The sequence below is a fragment of the Puntigrus tetrazona genome, chromosome 8 (assembly GCF_018831695.1).
Source record: "Puntigrus tetrazona isolate hp1 chromosome 8, ASM1883169v1, whole genome shotgun sequence".
NCBI lineage: Eukaryota > Metazoa > Chordata > Actinopteri > Cypriniformes > Cyprinidae > Puntigrus > Puntigrus tetrazona.
Genome location: NC_056706.1, coordinates 10519651 through 10533446, shown reverse-complemented (window position 1 = coordinate 10533446; position 13796 = coordinate 10519651). Strand labels below are relative to the sequence as shown.

At 36.1% G+C, this 13796-nt stretch overlaps 3 protein-coding genes across 4 annotated transcripts; 2 read left to right on the top strand and 1 right to left on the bottom strand.

Annotated features, from left to right (window-relative positions):
* Positions 1–108: 108 nt before the first annotated feature.
* Positions 109–4004, top strand: LOC122349966 (chymotrypsin-like elastase family member 2A). Of its 2 annotated transcripts, none has more exons than XM_043246124.1 (8): positions 109–256; positions 1300–1388; positions 1500–1597; positions 2237–2356; positions 2539–2675; positions 2762–2907; positions 3134–3286; positions 3404–4004. In XM_043246124.1, the coding sequence occupies exons 1-8, from the start codon at positions 220–222 to the stop codon at positions 3419–3421; spliced, it is 798 nt and encodes a 265-aa protein (XP_043102059.1). In that variant the 5' UTR covers positions 109–219; the 3' UTR covers positions 3422–4004. The 2 variants fall into 2 exon arrangements, with proteins under 2 accessions (XP_043102059.1, XP_043102057.1); XM_043246122.1 differs by having other exon boundaries at positions 2234–2356.
* Positions 4005–4729: 725 nt separating this feature from the next.
* LOC122349964 (chymotrypsin-like elastase family member 2A) lies at positions 4730–7100 on the top strand. The gene is made up of 8 exons (XM_043246120.1): positions 4730–4871; positions 5011–5099; positions 5537–5634; positions 5752–5874; positions 5971–6107; positions 6231–6376; positions 6755–6907; positions 7018–7100. The coding sequence occupies exons 1-8, from the start codon at positions 4832–4834 to the stop codon at positions 7033–7035; spliced, it is 804 nt and encodes a 267-aa protein (XP_043102055.1). The 5' UTR covers positions 4730–4831; the 3' UTR covers positions 7036–7100.
* A 276-nt stretch (positions 7101–7376) lies between these two features.
* alas2 (aminolevulinate, delta-, synthase 2) lies at positions 7377–13752 on the bottom strand. The gene is made up of 11 exons (XM_043246119.1): positions 13596–13752; positions 12439–12600; positions 12091–12261; positions 11397–11474; positions 10956–11178; positions 10534–10718; positions 10001–10180; positions 9530–9694; positions 9154–9422; positions 8229–8391; positions 7377–8019 (listed from the first exon to the last, which is right to left on the bottom strand). The coding sequence occupies exons 2-11, from the start codon at positions 12587–12589 to the stop codon at positions 7853–7855; spliced, it is 1752 nt and encodes a 583-aa protein (XP_043102054.1). The 5' UTR covers positions 12590–12600; positions 13596–13752; the 3' UTR covers positions 7377–7852.
* Between the last annotated feature and the right edge of the window lie 44 nt (positions 13753–13796).

The window sequence follows — 13796 nt, the reverse complement described above, 5'->3', positions numbered from 1 at the left end:
AATAAAGAAAGAAAAAAGATGATTCTGCAGTCAAACTGAATATGAGAACAAGCCTTCAACCTGTTAATCAACAGCAAAATTATTTTGATTAGATTCCACCCTGTGGAATATTAAGGTCAAAGTGCACCGGAGAAGTACTTTTTCGGGCAAGTTTTTTCCTAAAGCAATCATTCATTTCTAAAGACGAATTGAGAGTGAATTTGCTTGTATATAAACACGATGAAGCCTGTGCTTATGGCTGTTCTGGTTGTTGGAGGTAAGAAGTCTTAAGGACTGATAAAATAGCCTTAATGTTTTTAATAATGATAAAGAAAAAGAAAAACTTTTCATAGGAGATTGTTATTTTAATGTCTCATGAGTAATGACTTACAGTGTGAAATCTGCTTTAAATCTATTTTATAAATGTAATGACTTTAATATGTATGAAAAATTTTATATGACTTTAATATATATGAAAAATAAATGTAATGAAAAACTGAATGTGGCGTTTTTCTCTGCTGTATCAGGACAGTTGTATCAGCCTGATATTTTTGGATTTATTACCTTTCCAAAAATTCTAAGCTACATTTAATGCAGAAATAAAAAAATGCTAATCATAGTATGTGTGAATACAAATTACAAGCATTCTTTTTTAAAGATTATTATTATTAAGGGTTATATATATTGTTTAGTATTATATTCTTGTATTTTCTGTTATTAAAACAAACTTACTACTGTGAGGGAGTAATACCACTATAGGGAAACCACTATATGATATTGTGTGTGTGTGTGTGTGTGTGTGTGTGTGTGTGTGTGTGTGTGTGTGTGTGTGTGTGTGTGTGTGTGTTTTATAGATAGATAGATAGATAGATAGATAGACAGATAGACAGATAGACAGATAGACAGATAGACAGATAGATTTCCTTAAAGGAATTAATCAAATCTAAAATAAAAGTTATTGTTTACATAATATATGCTGTTTTTATTTATTATGTACATATAAATACAAACACATGCATGTCTATATTTAATAAAAATATGTTACATTTACATATTAAATATATTTATATATGACATATAAATATAGCTATATACATTTACATATAGGTAAATATGTTATATAGGCTATATCTGTGTGCATTTATATATACATAATAAATATACACATACACATACATATATTATGTAAAAAAATATTTGTTTTGGATGTGATTAATTGCAATTAATTGATTGACAGCGCTAATATATATATCAACCGATCGCTTCACAGTTTCAATCATTGTCAACCGATTAAACACAAATTTTGTTGGTTTTTTTTAGCCTACGGTTGTGGGCTTCCCACCTACCCTCCTGTCCTATCAAAGGTCTATGGGGGTGTAGATGCACTTCCACACAGCTGGCCCTGGCAGGTACAGTTCATACACTTGTCATTATTTCAGTTACATCACATTAAAACTACTATCAACCCACCAGCTAATTAAAAAACTGAAACATTTAATTTCTGTTATTTTATCACCCAGATCTCCCTCCAGTACATGCACAGTGGAAGCTGGTACCACATGTGTGGTGGCACCCTCATTTCCGATGAGTGGGTTTTGATTGCTGCTCACTGTATTAGGTAAGCCTTGCTTGGTGGGTCAGGACGACATTATTTTTCTGATGCAATGAAGCTGACTGAAGTTTACAAAGAAAATGTAAAGATGTGCAATACTAAATACTAAAATACTAACATTTACATAATAGACTACTATGGTATTCTTTGAAGTATCTATTATTAATTTAGTATTTAATCATTTTTAAGTGATATACAGTTTAATCCGTGAAGACAAAGAAGTGAAAAACTCATTTTATTTAGGTGAGCATCATTATTAGGCAGGAGGTTTTCCTTTTCCCGATGAAGTGAGCCACGAGAGTTGTAAAATAGACAAAGACTAATTTTATATAGGCTCTGTATACAGATAAGTTGAGAGTGACTCTTGAAGGACCACCACACGCTCTTATACCACTGTTAGAAGAATTTATCTTCCAGAATCTGGCAGTAAGTTTTAGGAGTTCATTTCTACTCCATCTCTGCAAGACAGCCTTTTTAGAATAGGAGATGGACTACAATGGAACTGTTCCACGGTCATGCCTAAACCTTTTGCAAATTGCAGTAGTGTTACGCTCTTCTCGTGGTCATTTAACAATTTTTGACTTTTCAGTCTGACACACACTGTATTATAAATAATACATGATATAAGTTTGTTCTTTACAGCAGTTCCAGGAGTTACAGAGTGTATCTGGGAAAACATAACCTGTATATGCTAGAGAGTGGATCTATCGCCATCTCCCCTAGCAAGATAATTATCCATCCCGCATGGAATTCTAACTCTATACGGTAATGGTGGCCAAGAGAATTCATTATTTCACAAAGGAATAAGATACAATGTTACAACTCATTTGTGTGTATGTGTGTGTGCGACTATTAGACTTGTGAGAAGATAACTTATCCTCTGCGTATATTTAAAGCCCCATGTTTTAAATATTATATTCATTTTTTATGTTATTTCTGGGTCGCAGTGATGACATCGCCCTGATCAAACTGCAGACTCCTGTGACCCTAAGTGGCACTATCAGCCCCGCATGTCTTCCACCGGATGGGTATATTCTGCCCCACAATGCCCCCTGCTATGTCACTGGTTGGGGATCTTTCTACAGTAAGTAACCCTGATGAAGTTTTTTAGAGAGCAAATATTCTTCTTAGAATTTTTCCTTACCCTCTTTTTCCAATTTCGTGGACTAGTCAATGGACCCCCTCACGATATCCTGCAGCAGGCTCTGCTTCCTGTGGTGGATCACGCCACCTGCTCTAGGTCTGACTGGTGGGGCTCGAAGGTCACACAAAACATGGTCTGCGCTGGTGGAGATGGTGTTGTTGCTGGATGTACTGTAAGGAGATTTTGGCAATATGAATGGGGTGTGATAAAAAAAGGCAGAATTAATCAGTCAAAAAAAAAAAAAAAAAGAAGGGAAATGTTTGATAAGTGTTTTAGTTCTCTGCAGACCATTTGAATTACATTTCAATGATGTGACTCCAAAATGGTTAATTGTTTTACTTTGTAGTGCAAATGAATAAATATAGCTAAATCTGTCACCCTCTATTTCACACAAACAGGGTGACACTGGTGGCCCCCTAAATTGCGCAGGTAGCAGTGGTACTTGGGAAGTCCATGGTGTTTTAACCTATCAAAGTTCAATGAGCTGCCTGATAGGCAAGAAGCCCAACATTTTCACTCGTGTGAGCGCCTACATTGACTGGATCAGCAAGGTAAGTGCTTTATGACAGCAAACATGCTACTGACTGACAAATTAAGCTACGTGTGATTTTGGAAGGTGCTCGTGATAGAAATGAATACTAATATTTTCAATTCCTTATCTTTTACAGAGCATTGCCGGTTATTAAAATGCAAGCAGAAACGGGAGTTTTCTGTCATCCATGTCTTACACAATAAAAACCAGTGCTGGGGTTCATTTGACCTACATTCCCTTTTTTTTTAGACTGCTCAAAATATTGGTTAAACTGTACATTTTTTTTACGAAGATATTTCATATTAAGGGTCATGAATGTTCATGGAAAGTTTTAACACATAAATGTGTTTTAGAAAGGCTATACAAAAATTGTTACAACTTTTATCGGAATTGGTTTTCATGCAATTTGCCAAAAAAAAAGCTTGTCAAATGCTAAAATATGAAACACATAAGAATTTCAAGACTTGTTTTAACTTCACTTTTTTTCTACTTTTACAGTTCTAAAAACACTTTTACAAAAATCTAAGTTTATGTGTGTGTCTGTGCAACTAATTTTGAAAATAAATATGTGAGACCAAATTGATCCACAACTCCACAGAATACATAACATAATTTACAAGCTACAATAGAGTTTTTGTGTTCTAACATGAATTTTTTGTATTTTTCACAAACTGAGTAGAAACCAGGTCAGTTTGGCCCCCAGCAGAGAAGTATTATAAATAAATGGTTCAAATGCATATATGTCCTGTATGATTTAGTTCTTTGCACACATTGTTGTTAATGGTATTTCATAGAAAATGCATAATATGATCATGTTGTGGTTGTGAGGTTTTTAAGCTCAATGACATTTCAATTACAGCCCAGTGGGTGGCAGTGTGGTGTTTTAGTTTAGTTAGAGGGGTAAAAATTTTTAGGTTCCTCAAGAAAACTTTACATGTCAAGTCAAATGCTTAAAATCTACCTTTGTACCTAATGAATACTTAAATACCTAAAAAAATACTACATAAAATAAATGAACTTATAAATAAAAAGATAAATAACTATAATAATAATTACTTTAGTGACCAGATGTGGCCTGTGAAATGCACAGATGGCTTACTGATACGAACAATAACACCTTTTGCACAAAGCCATGCTTAATCTAATAATAATAATAATAATAATAATAATTTCTACATTTCATAACATCTGATGGTATATATATATATATATATATATATATATATATATATATAATTTTTGTATGGTCTTCATTTATATACATTTATTCAAGTTCAAATTAAATTCAAGAACTGAATAAAACGTGTTGTTGTTTTATTTTTGTTGTGAAATTAAGTATGAGAACACACCAAATGTTTAACATCTTAATCAACCGGAAAAAATTACTTTAAAGTGATTAGATTATAGCCTATGAATTTTCAAAGTCAAAGTGTACCCAAAGGTTTTTTTTTTCTAAAGCAGTCAAGGACATTCGTTCTAAACGATTGCTTAACTGGGGTCATACATTACGCTGAAAGCGAGTATATAAACCCCCGAAGAGAGAGCCGACGCTGAAGATACAACCATGATGAAGTTTGTGGTCTTGGCTGTTCTGTTTGTCGGAGGTAAGAAGCCTTTAAAGACTAATAATATACTGTAATAATGACTAGTTTTTAAAGTAAACATGCAGGAGCTGAAGCGTAAGTCTTCTTTAGCATTTTAAAACAATTACATTACTTGAATGTGTTTTATGTTTCACCTCAGCTTACGGATGTGGGCTTCCCACCTTCCCTCCTATTATATCGAGGGTTGTGGGGGGTGTGGATGTCCGTCCAAACAGCTGGCCCTGGCAGGTACATGCACATTCCTGTTAATCTTCATTTCTACCCTACGTTAACCCTGCGAAGCCTTAGAAATCAATGAGATCATAATAATAGTATTATAATAATTAGACTTATCATTATCTAAATACAACTAAACATCAAAGCTTCATGATTCTTATTGTTTAATTCTTGGTGAAATATATAGCCTAATGCAATGCAATACAAACAAACATTCCTCAAAAGCCTGATGAGTCAGATTCGATTTGACGTTTTTTCTAAAAATGAATCGAGTAAACCTAAGTTCACCAATTTTATTTTTATATTCCCTTGACAAAAATTTAGCAAATGTGATTAAATTGTTACGTTCTTAAAAAGACATTTGAAGGCCTTTAAAAAGTAATACTTGCTAGATTATAAACACAGCGACATAAGAAAGACAACTGAGCCTTGTTCTGTTGTTTCCCCAGATCTCTCTTCAATACAAAAGCGGCAGCAGCTGGTACCACACTTGCGGCGGAAGTCTTATTTCCAATGAGTGGGTTCTGACAGCTGCTCACTGCATCAGGTTAGTGCGAGGAACTCAAACGCAGGCCTGGTTAGAAATAAAATCATATTTAGTACCATGGTGTTTAACATTTGTGAGTGTTTCTGAATGCTTTGTCCTCTTCTCGTGACCCTGCAGCAGTAGCAGAACTTACAGGGTGTATCTGGGAAAACATAGCCTGAAGGAGGAGGAGAACGGATCTGTGGCCATCGGCGCTGGAAAGATCATCGTCCACGAGGGCTGGAATTCCTTCACTATCCGGTACAGTAGCCAAAAGTCTCCCTAGAAACAAAAGAGATGCATGTCTTGAATATCTTGCGCAATGAATTTCACTTTGATGTTGTGTCTGGGTCACAGTAATGACATCGCCCTGATCAAACTGGAGAGCGCCATCACTCCAAGTGACACTATCACTCCAGCTTGTCTGCCCGCTGATGGGAATGTTCTGCCTCACAATGCTCCCTGCTACGTCACTGGTTGGGGACGTCTTTACAGTAAGTAATGTTGATGGATACGGAGGAGGTTGACTGACCAGAGCAAGATTAGAAGATAATGTATCCGCATTGTCGACTTTTTTTCAGCCTTCTGACCTACCTTTTTTCATTGTTAACAACTAGCTAATGGACCCCTTGCTGATATCCTGCAGCAGGCTCTGCTTCCTGTGGTGGATCACGCCACCTGCTCTAAGTCTGACTGGTGGGGCTCGCAGGTCACGCAAAACATGGTCTGCGCTGGTGGAGATGGTGTTGTCGCTGGATGCAATGTAAGGAGATATTGATGACTTATAGTCTGTTACCATACACTCTCAGAAAAAGGTACAAAACTGGGGTGGAACCTTTTAAGAAAGTACAAATAGGTTCAAATATTTAAGTACACTTTAAGTACACTTAAGATACCAAAATGGACCATTTAGGTACAAACATGCACCTTTTGAAAATGACAACTCTTGCACCTTTATTTATGAGAGTGTATCTAGTCTAAATAAGGCAAGATTCGAAATTCGAAATAAATAAAAATCTGAAATAAATACATAAAGTGAATATAACATAACAAATCATTTACGAAGTTTAAAAGACATTAAATTAATAATAATAATAATAATAAAAATAAAAAACGAACACTGCCTCGTATCACAACACAGGGTGATTCTGGTGGCCCCCTGAACTGTGCTGGTAGCGACGGCGCTTGGGAGGTCCATGGTATCGTGAGCTTTGGTTCAGGACTTAGCTGCAATTATAACAAGAAGCCCACCGTTTTCACTCGTGTGAGCGCCTACATTGACTGGATCAGCAAGGTAAGTGTTTTATATTAGCAAACATCTGTAATAACATGCAAATTGAGTTTAATGTTGTAGCATTTTGGACTGTGTTTAATGCTAGTGTTTTTTTTTTTCATCTCTTACAGAACATGGCCAGCTATTAAAAAGCAAACAGAAAATGGGTTTTGTATCATCGATGCCTTGAACAATAAAAATACTCTAAGGCACATAAAGTTGTGTAGGCTATGTATTTATACACTATACATTATAATAATTTAATATTATAAACACCTTGTTTAAATGCACTTGCACAAAGGTTGTTAGAAGTGACACTTCTATTACTGTCCGGCAGGTGGCAGTGTGGTGTTTTAAATGAAAGGGGCCAAGACACATCTGACACAGTTCACCTAGACATAAAAATCCTCTGTTAAAATATATCAAATATAACTTCCACTTTTGTTGGTATTTGTAACCAAGTGGTAATAATGAGTAATCTGAGACATTGTGTTGTGACTCATTTATTGAATTTTTTTACATTCATTCAATTTAAGTGCGAATGGTCCAAAAAAAGGAAGACGGCATGTGGCATAGTTTCAGTGTACGCTGTTATTAAATATCTCTCTTGCATGCATACATAAGCATACAATAATACCAATAACAGAAAATGACCAAAAAGTGCCCGTGTGCAGGTTTGTCATCATGCAGAGGGGACACACAGTTAATGCGGAATTTAGCCAAATTATCAACAACAAATTTTAGTGGTACATTTATATGAATATGTGATTAAAAAAAATTCTTTTATCAGTAACAGTCACAGCAAACAACATAGAAGCACTATTTTATCACGTATTGCCACAAACTGCTTTAAATTAAGGACATTATTAAGCACCCTCTACATTTATTTTACCATAAAAATATTCTGGATTTAGAGTCAATCTAATCTGATAAAACAGATCTTCATCTTGGTCTGCTGATACTGACTCACTGTGCTGCCACAGTGATGTATCTCGGCTCCATGTTCCCAAAGTAGGACTTCTCCCACTCGCTCATGAGGTCAAAATAAAGAGGCCGGTCACAGAAAGTGCAGGAGGCCATAGCTGGTCCGTTCAGCGGTAGTCCAACCTCCTGCCAGACCTCCAACAGTTTCTCTGTCCAACACAAAATATTAAATTCAATTATTAAAAATTCTGACTCAAACCATTACCAGTTTAAAAAGAATGCACCCCTACAACAATGGCAGATGTCAGAGTGGTGCAGAAAATGAAACTGCCGTTCCGTTTAGTGGCACCAGCAGTAAAGAAATGAAACTCTTCATCTTTAAAGTGAAGTGAGTTTAGCTAATTCCATGACCACTCACCTACAAAGTAGTTCATCATAATGGGATTGTGGAAAGGAGAAGGAGCCAACCGCAACAGCTCTTCTCCACGAGGCACTGTTGGGTAATTTATGGCCTGCACATAGATGTTGTGTTTCTCCAACAGAATATCACACACCTGAGAGTTTTTTGCTGCATTTCCAACCTGTAATATCAGATTTAAGGGGTAAACATTTATATCTGTGCAGACAAAGGATTTCTTTAGTATATATACATATATACATATATATATACATATATATATACATATACATATATATATATATATATATATATACATATATATATATATATATATATATATACATATATATATATATATATATATATATATATATATATATATATATATATATATATATATATATATATATATATATATATATATATATATATATATATATATATATATATATATATATATATATATATATACATATACATATATATATATATATATATATACATATATATATATATACATATATATACATATATATATATATATATATATATATATATATATATATATATATATATATATATATATATACATATATATATATATATATATATATATATATATATATATATATATATATATATATATATGTAACTACACTGATAATTTTTTTCATAACCCATGTTGCTAGAAACCCATAAGACTTTAGCTAATCTTGAAAAAAGGTAGATTAAGATATTTTTAATGAAACTGTGAGGTTTCTGTCCCTATGTTTAAAGCTTACGTGACCAAAACGTACAAGATCCAAAAAGGACATAAAGGTGTTCTAAAACAACACCAAATGGATTGATCGAATGGCATTATTGCTTGAATAAATCATGACAGAATTTTAATTTCTGGGTGAACTATACAATGAAGGACGTAATGGTTTGTGCAAACACCGACCCGTATGGGAATGATGTGGCTAGGGCAGTTGATCACAGGCAGTCCAGCGTCCAGCAGCAGCTGTCTCATGTGTTTGACGTTTCTCTGATGGGTTCTGCGCAAAGCTTGGCCTTCCGGGCTCTTCAGCACACGCACTGATTCCAGAGCCCCCGCCAACACCATGGGAGGCAAGGAGGTAGTAAAGATGAAACCGGCGGCGTAAGAGCGCACAGTGTCCACTAGGGCGGCCGTGCTGGCTATGTAACCACCCACACAGCCAAATGCCTTACCTACAGACATTTTAAACAGTATCAGCAAACTTGAGAGGCAACAACACCTGGAGAGGCAAAATTACAGGATAGGACCCTTCACTTGATATTGGCTGTATCCGTCTTACCCAGAGTTCCAGAGACAATATCGATCTTGTGCATGATGTTGTCTCTCTCTCCTACACCTGCTCCGTGAGCCCCATAAAGTCCAACAGCGTGGACCTCATCCACAAAAGTCAGAGCTCCATATTTATGCGCTACATCACATAGCTCTTCTAGAGGGCAAATTGCACCTGAAAAACAAGGTATTTTTACAGTTAAAGATGAAGTGTAGAAATGCGCTATTATTAGTTGACAATTCATTATTCCACAAGTCTAAGCGTCTCATAAAAGGGTGGTTACGAAGATAAAATGAGCTGTATTTGGCTGGACATAAAAAAAAATAAATAAATAAATGGACACCCAGTAAGGTGACTAGCAATATCAGTTCATTATTCCCTAGGATTCAAACCCATAAACGCGGTGTCGCTAGTCCCCTATTTACAATACTAAGAAACAATCTCTTTTGAGACAGTTACGTGAAAGCCCCATCTACTTACCATCCATTGAATGAACGGTCTCAAAAGCCACGATTTTGGGTGTGAGTGGATCCGAGCGGCTGAGCAATTCCTCCAGATGACTGGCATCGTTGTGTCGGAAAATGAAGCGTTTGGCCCCACTGTTCCTGATGCCCTGGATCATGGAGGCATGATTACCCATGTCTGAGTAGATCTCACAGCCTATGCAAAGAGAGGATGTTATTAAGTGGAATCTTAGAAAATACATGGGTTGAAACACACACACACACACACACACACACACGCACACATATATATATATATATATATATATATATATATATATATATATATATATATATATATATCAGGCAGTTTTTATTAAGCAGTGTGATATTTTTAAATTAGAAAACACTTATGTTAATCCTATTTTCTAATAATTGTTTGTGCAATTCATTTGATCAAATAAATATTTTTTAATTACAGTATAGTTTTTAATAGCAGTATAAATTTAATAAATGTGTGAATTCACACATTCATTAAGCACAGGCGGGTCATACAGTTCTGTTGGATACCTGGGAGCATTTTAGCCAAAGTAAAGAGGGTGGAATCATTGGCTACAAAGCAGGAAGAGAAGACCAGTGCTCCATCTTTCTGGTGCAGACAGGCCAGTTCACTCTCCAGGGCCACATGGTAGTTACTCGTCCCAGAGATATTTCGGGTGCCACCCGCTCCTGCACCATGCCTCTGCAAAGCCTCTCTAAGAAACGTTAAAAGTTTTGATTATTCGGTCAGTTTGTTTTAGCAGCTATGAATATCCGAAGTCAAACAATAAGAAACTTAAAAGCATACTGTTTTTATTATATTATAAACTACACATACGGTATTTAAACAAGACTTAAGTTAGTGTATTTTGCTGCACCTTCATTTGTTCTTCTCTAAGTATAATAACATAAGATGGCAAACACTTATTTCCTTGTCTGCTTTGTGTACTGACCCTATGGCCTTGACAACTCGGGGATGTCGGCTCATGCCTAGGTAATCATTACTGCACCATACAGACACCTGGGAGCCCAAGCGTCCAGGGATGGAATAGTCCTCAGCAAAAGGGAAAACCTCCGCAAAACGGTTCACCGTCTTAAAGATACGGTAGGTATGGTCATTCTTCTTTTCCACAATCTTCTGAGTGAAGAAGTCATCATACTTGAAACTGGGTGTGGCTGAATTATTTAAAAAGCAGATGGGCAATCATCAGCGAGGATGAAAGACCTATTAGTAGACACTAAAAGGTACATTTTCACGCTTTAAAAGTACATATAAGTTCATAGGGTGTATTTTAGTAACTTTTATAGACCCAATGACAGTTTGGTATTTGGTATACATGGGGTGTATGGTTTATACTACTGTAAATCTTAAAGAAAAATGCAGTCAAACTCACTAAAGTTGTTTTCAAGAAGGTGTGTAGGACCAGGGGACTGATGACTTTGCAAGCCACTGAACAGCGAACTCATCAAGCCTGGAGAAAAAGGGCATTAATGTGAGAGAAATTCATCAAACAAGCAAAATAAATTCTACACTTTTGCTTTGTTTCAGTGTGCAAAAATCGACAGTACGTGTTTTGCATTTAACGCCATTGTTTAAATCCCATATTTTCTTTAAATTACAGGCTACGCACATTAACTGTCAAACCGCGATGGCTACAAAACACCCGAAAACTGCAATTTTCCAATTAGACGTTGTTTTCTAGTGCACACGCGGCTTTCTGACGTTTCATCTGTAATGTGATTGTCTGAAGACTGGCTTTTGTTACATCAGCAGCCTGAGTCCTCATCTGCTTACTACTCGCAGCTAAGGAGTCTCTCAAATTGGAGTTAAATGGTGTAAATTGCAGAGAGGAGAATGTCCTCTGAGCTGGGTGCTATTATGTAAAATGCATCCAACCCCTGCATGATACACTGCTCGGACAAAAGAGGCTCTTCAGCAGAGAGCTAATTATATTGTGGTGGTAAAAAAAGAGACAGCTGCTGCAACACATCAGCCTGTCGGCTAGATTATATCTGCTTCTCAAGCAATATGTAATCATTTCAGTCCCACTGTATATGAGTCTAGCACACTGACGGGCATTGTTTTACCAGAGTTATCTTGATGCTCAAGATTGGGCTGGACATCCTCCTGCACTTGCGGACTGGCTTTAACTAGTCCAATCTTAGAGGAAACAAAAGGACAGCTCTGGGACATGGAGATCGCCACCTGAGTGGCTGTGGTCGCCAACTGCCGCTTTGGCTCCTTATGAGGGAGGAGGCCTGAACACAATAAGCACATAAATACAAGATAAGATGAGGTACTGACTATTGACTTTCAATATTGGGTGTCAATGAGATTTTAATTATAAAATAGATTTTTTTTTTGTTGTTGTATTGTAGCCGACCTGGTATAGAAAACATTATATAATATGGAAAATATAATAATTACTGCATTACCTTTTTCCTCAGTGGACTGGGTGGCTTTTACGGAGATCTGGCGGACAATGATCGGACATCGGTCAGCCAACCCAAAGTAGGCTGCCACATTCCTTAGAGAAGTTCCTGGAGTGGACTTCAAGAAGGGGCAGTGATGCAGAAAAGCAGACATGATTTTAACAGCTGCAAACAAAGGAAAAGACGGTCAGCGTGGTAAAAATTAAAAAAAAAATAGGCAACGTGAAAATAATTTTCCGTAATGTAACAACATTTTCAAGCATTTATTAGAAAGACGCCCACATAAATTATTCATTAGGGTAAATATATTAAACAATTGAGTTCTTATAGAGACTCTGAAAGTGAGCCTAATCTAAATTTCGAGCAGGGGGGTTCAGGGCGCGGGGCACCTGGGTGCGGCCGATACCGCGCTTTATCTAGAACCCGCAGACTCTCGCTTTCCTCAGAGCTCCGTCCTCAGAGTTACTACACTGACGTCACTAACATCGATAAAGGCTAGATTATACGTATCGAAAAGTATCCACCTTATAAAACGTATAAACTTAAAAGGCATTATTAAGGGCCAACAAAAACGTTGCGTAGTTGATTTTCGAAAGAGTAAACAAAGTAATTCCACTTACATGCAGTAGCCTAAATATGACACTTTTGTTAATACAATAACAACAACAACAAACAAATTATTGTGTTCTAATAATAAATTGGCCCATATAATATTTTATTAGCATATATATATATATATATATATATATATATATATATATATATATATATATATATATATATATATATATATATATATATATATAATAAATACACACACAAACTCCTATATAGCAAGGTAAGATGTGGTTTTACTATTCAAGTGGTTTGAGGTTAATTTAAACTTCGCTTATCAGCATCAACGAAGGCTCAGGAAAGAAAGACCTTTTCTATTTCTATAAAACTAAAGAAAAAAGTCTGACTAACGACTTCAGCCTCATTCCTGAGACTGACTGACCTCGTCTCTTGGAATAAAGTGGCTAATTTACATTACCGCAATTCCCATTTCCAGAGTGACGTTTCACCTGTATTCGCTTAGCGCCTATTCGTTATAAATGTATTTGATGCACGTTGCTCAAAAGTAAATATTGAGGTAATTTTGTGAAAAGAAAACAGCCTACCTGTTGACCTGCACTGAGGACGAACTTCTGAACGGCAGCCGACGCTCAAACAAATAGAGCCCGTGTGTCACTCCCTGACACACTGATACCGTGAACCGTGCGTGACAGAGGGACGTGATCTGACACGAGACAAATCAATGGACATTCACCACACTGTTTACTTCACGCTTCATTTAGAAGACGTCGATAAAAAATTGCAGC

Coding starts and splice junctions, on each gene's coding strand:
- LOC122349964 (XM_043246120.1), top strand. CDS start 4,832: ATGATGAAGTTTGTGGTCTTGGCTGTTCTGTTTGTCGGAG. Junction 4,872..5,010: donor GGCTGTTCTGTTTGTCGGAG/GTAAGAAGCCTT, acceptor GTTTCACCTCAG/CTTACGGATGTGGGCTTCCC. Junction 6,377..6,754: donor GTGTTGTCGCTGGATGCAAT/GTAAGGAGATAT, acceptor ATCACAACACAG/GGTGATTCTGGTGGCCCCCT.
- alas2 (XM_043246119.1), bottom strand. CDS start 12,589: ATGTCTGCTTTTCTGCATCACTGCCCCTTCTTGAAGTCCACTCCAGGA. Junction 12,262..12,438: donor CCAGTCCACTGAGGAAAAAG/GTAATGCAGTAA, acceptor TATTGTGTTCAG/GCCTCCTCCCTCATAAGGAG. Junction 8,020..8,228: donor TATGATGAACTACTTTGTAG/GTGAGTGGTCAT, acceptor TGTGTTGGACAG/AGAAACTGTTGGAGGTCTGG.
- LOC122349966 (XM_043246122.1), top strand. CDS start 220: ATGAAGCCTGTGCTTATGGCTGTTCTGGTTGTTGGAG. Junction 1,389..1,499: donor CACACAGCTGGCCCTGGCAG/GTACAGTTCATA, acceptor TTTATCACCCAG/ATCTCCCTCCAGTACATGCA. Junction 2,908..3,133: donor GTGTTGTTGCTGGATGTACT/GTAAGGAGATTT, acceptor TCACACAAACAG/GGTGACACTGGTGGCCCCCT.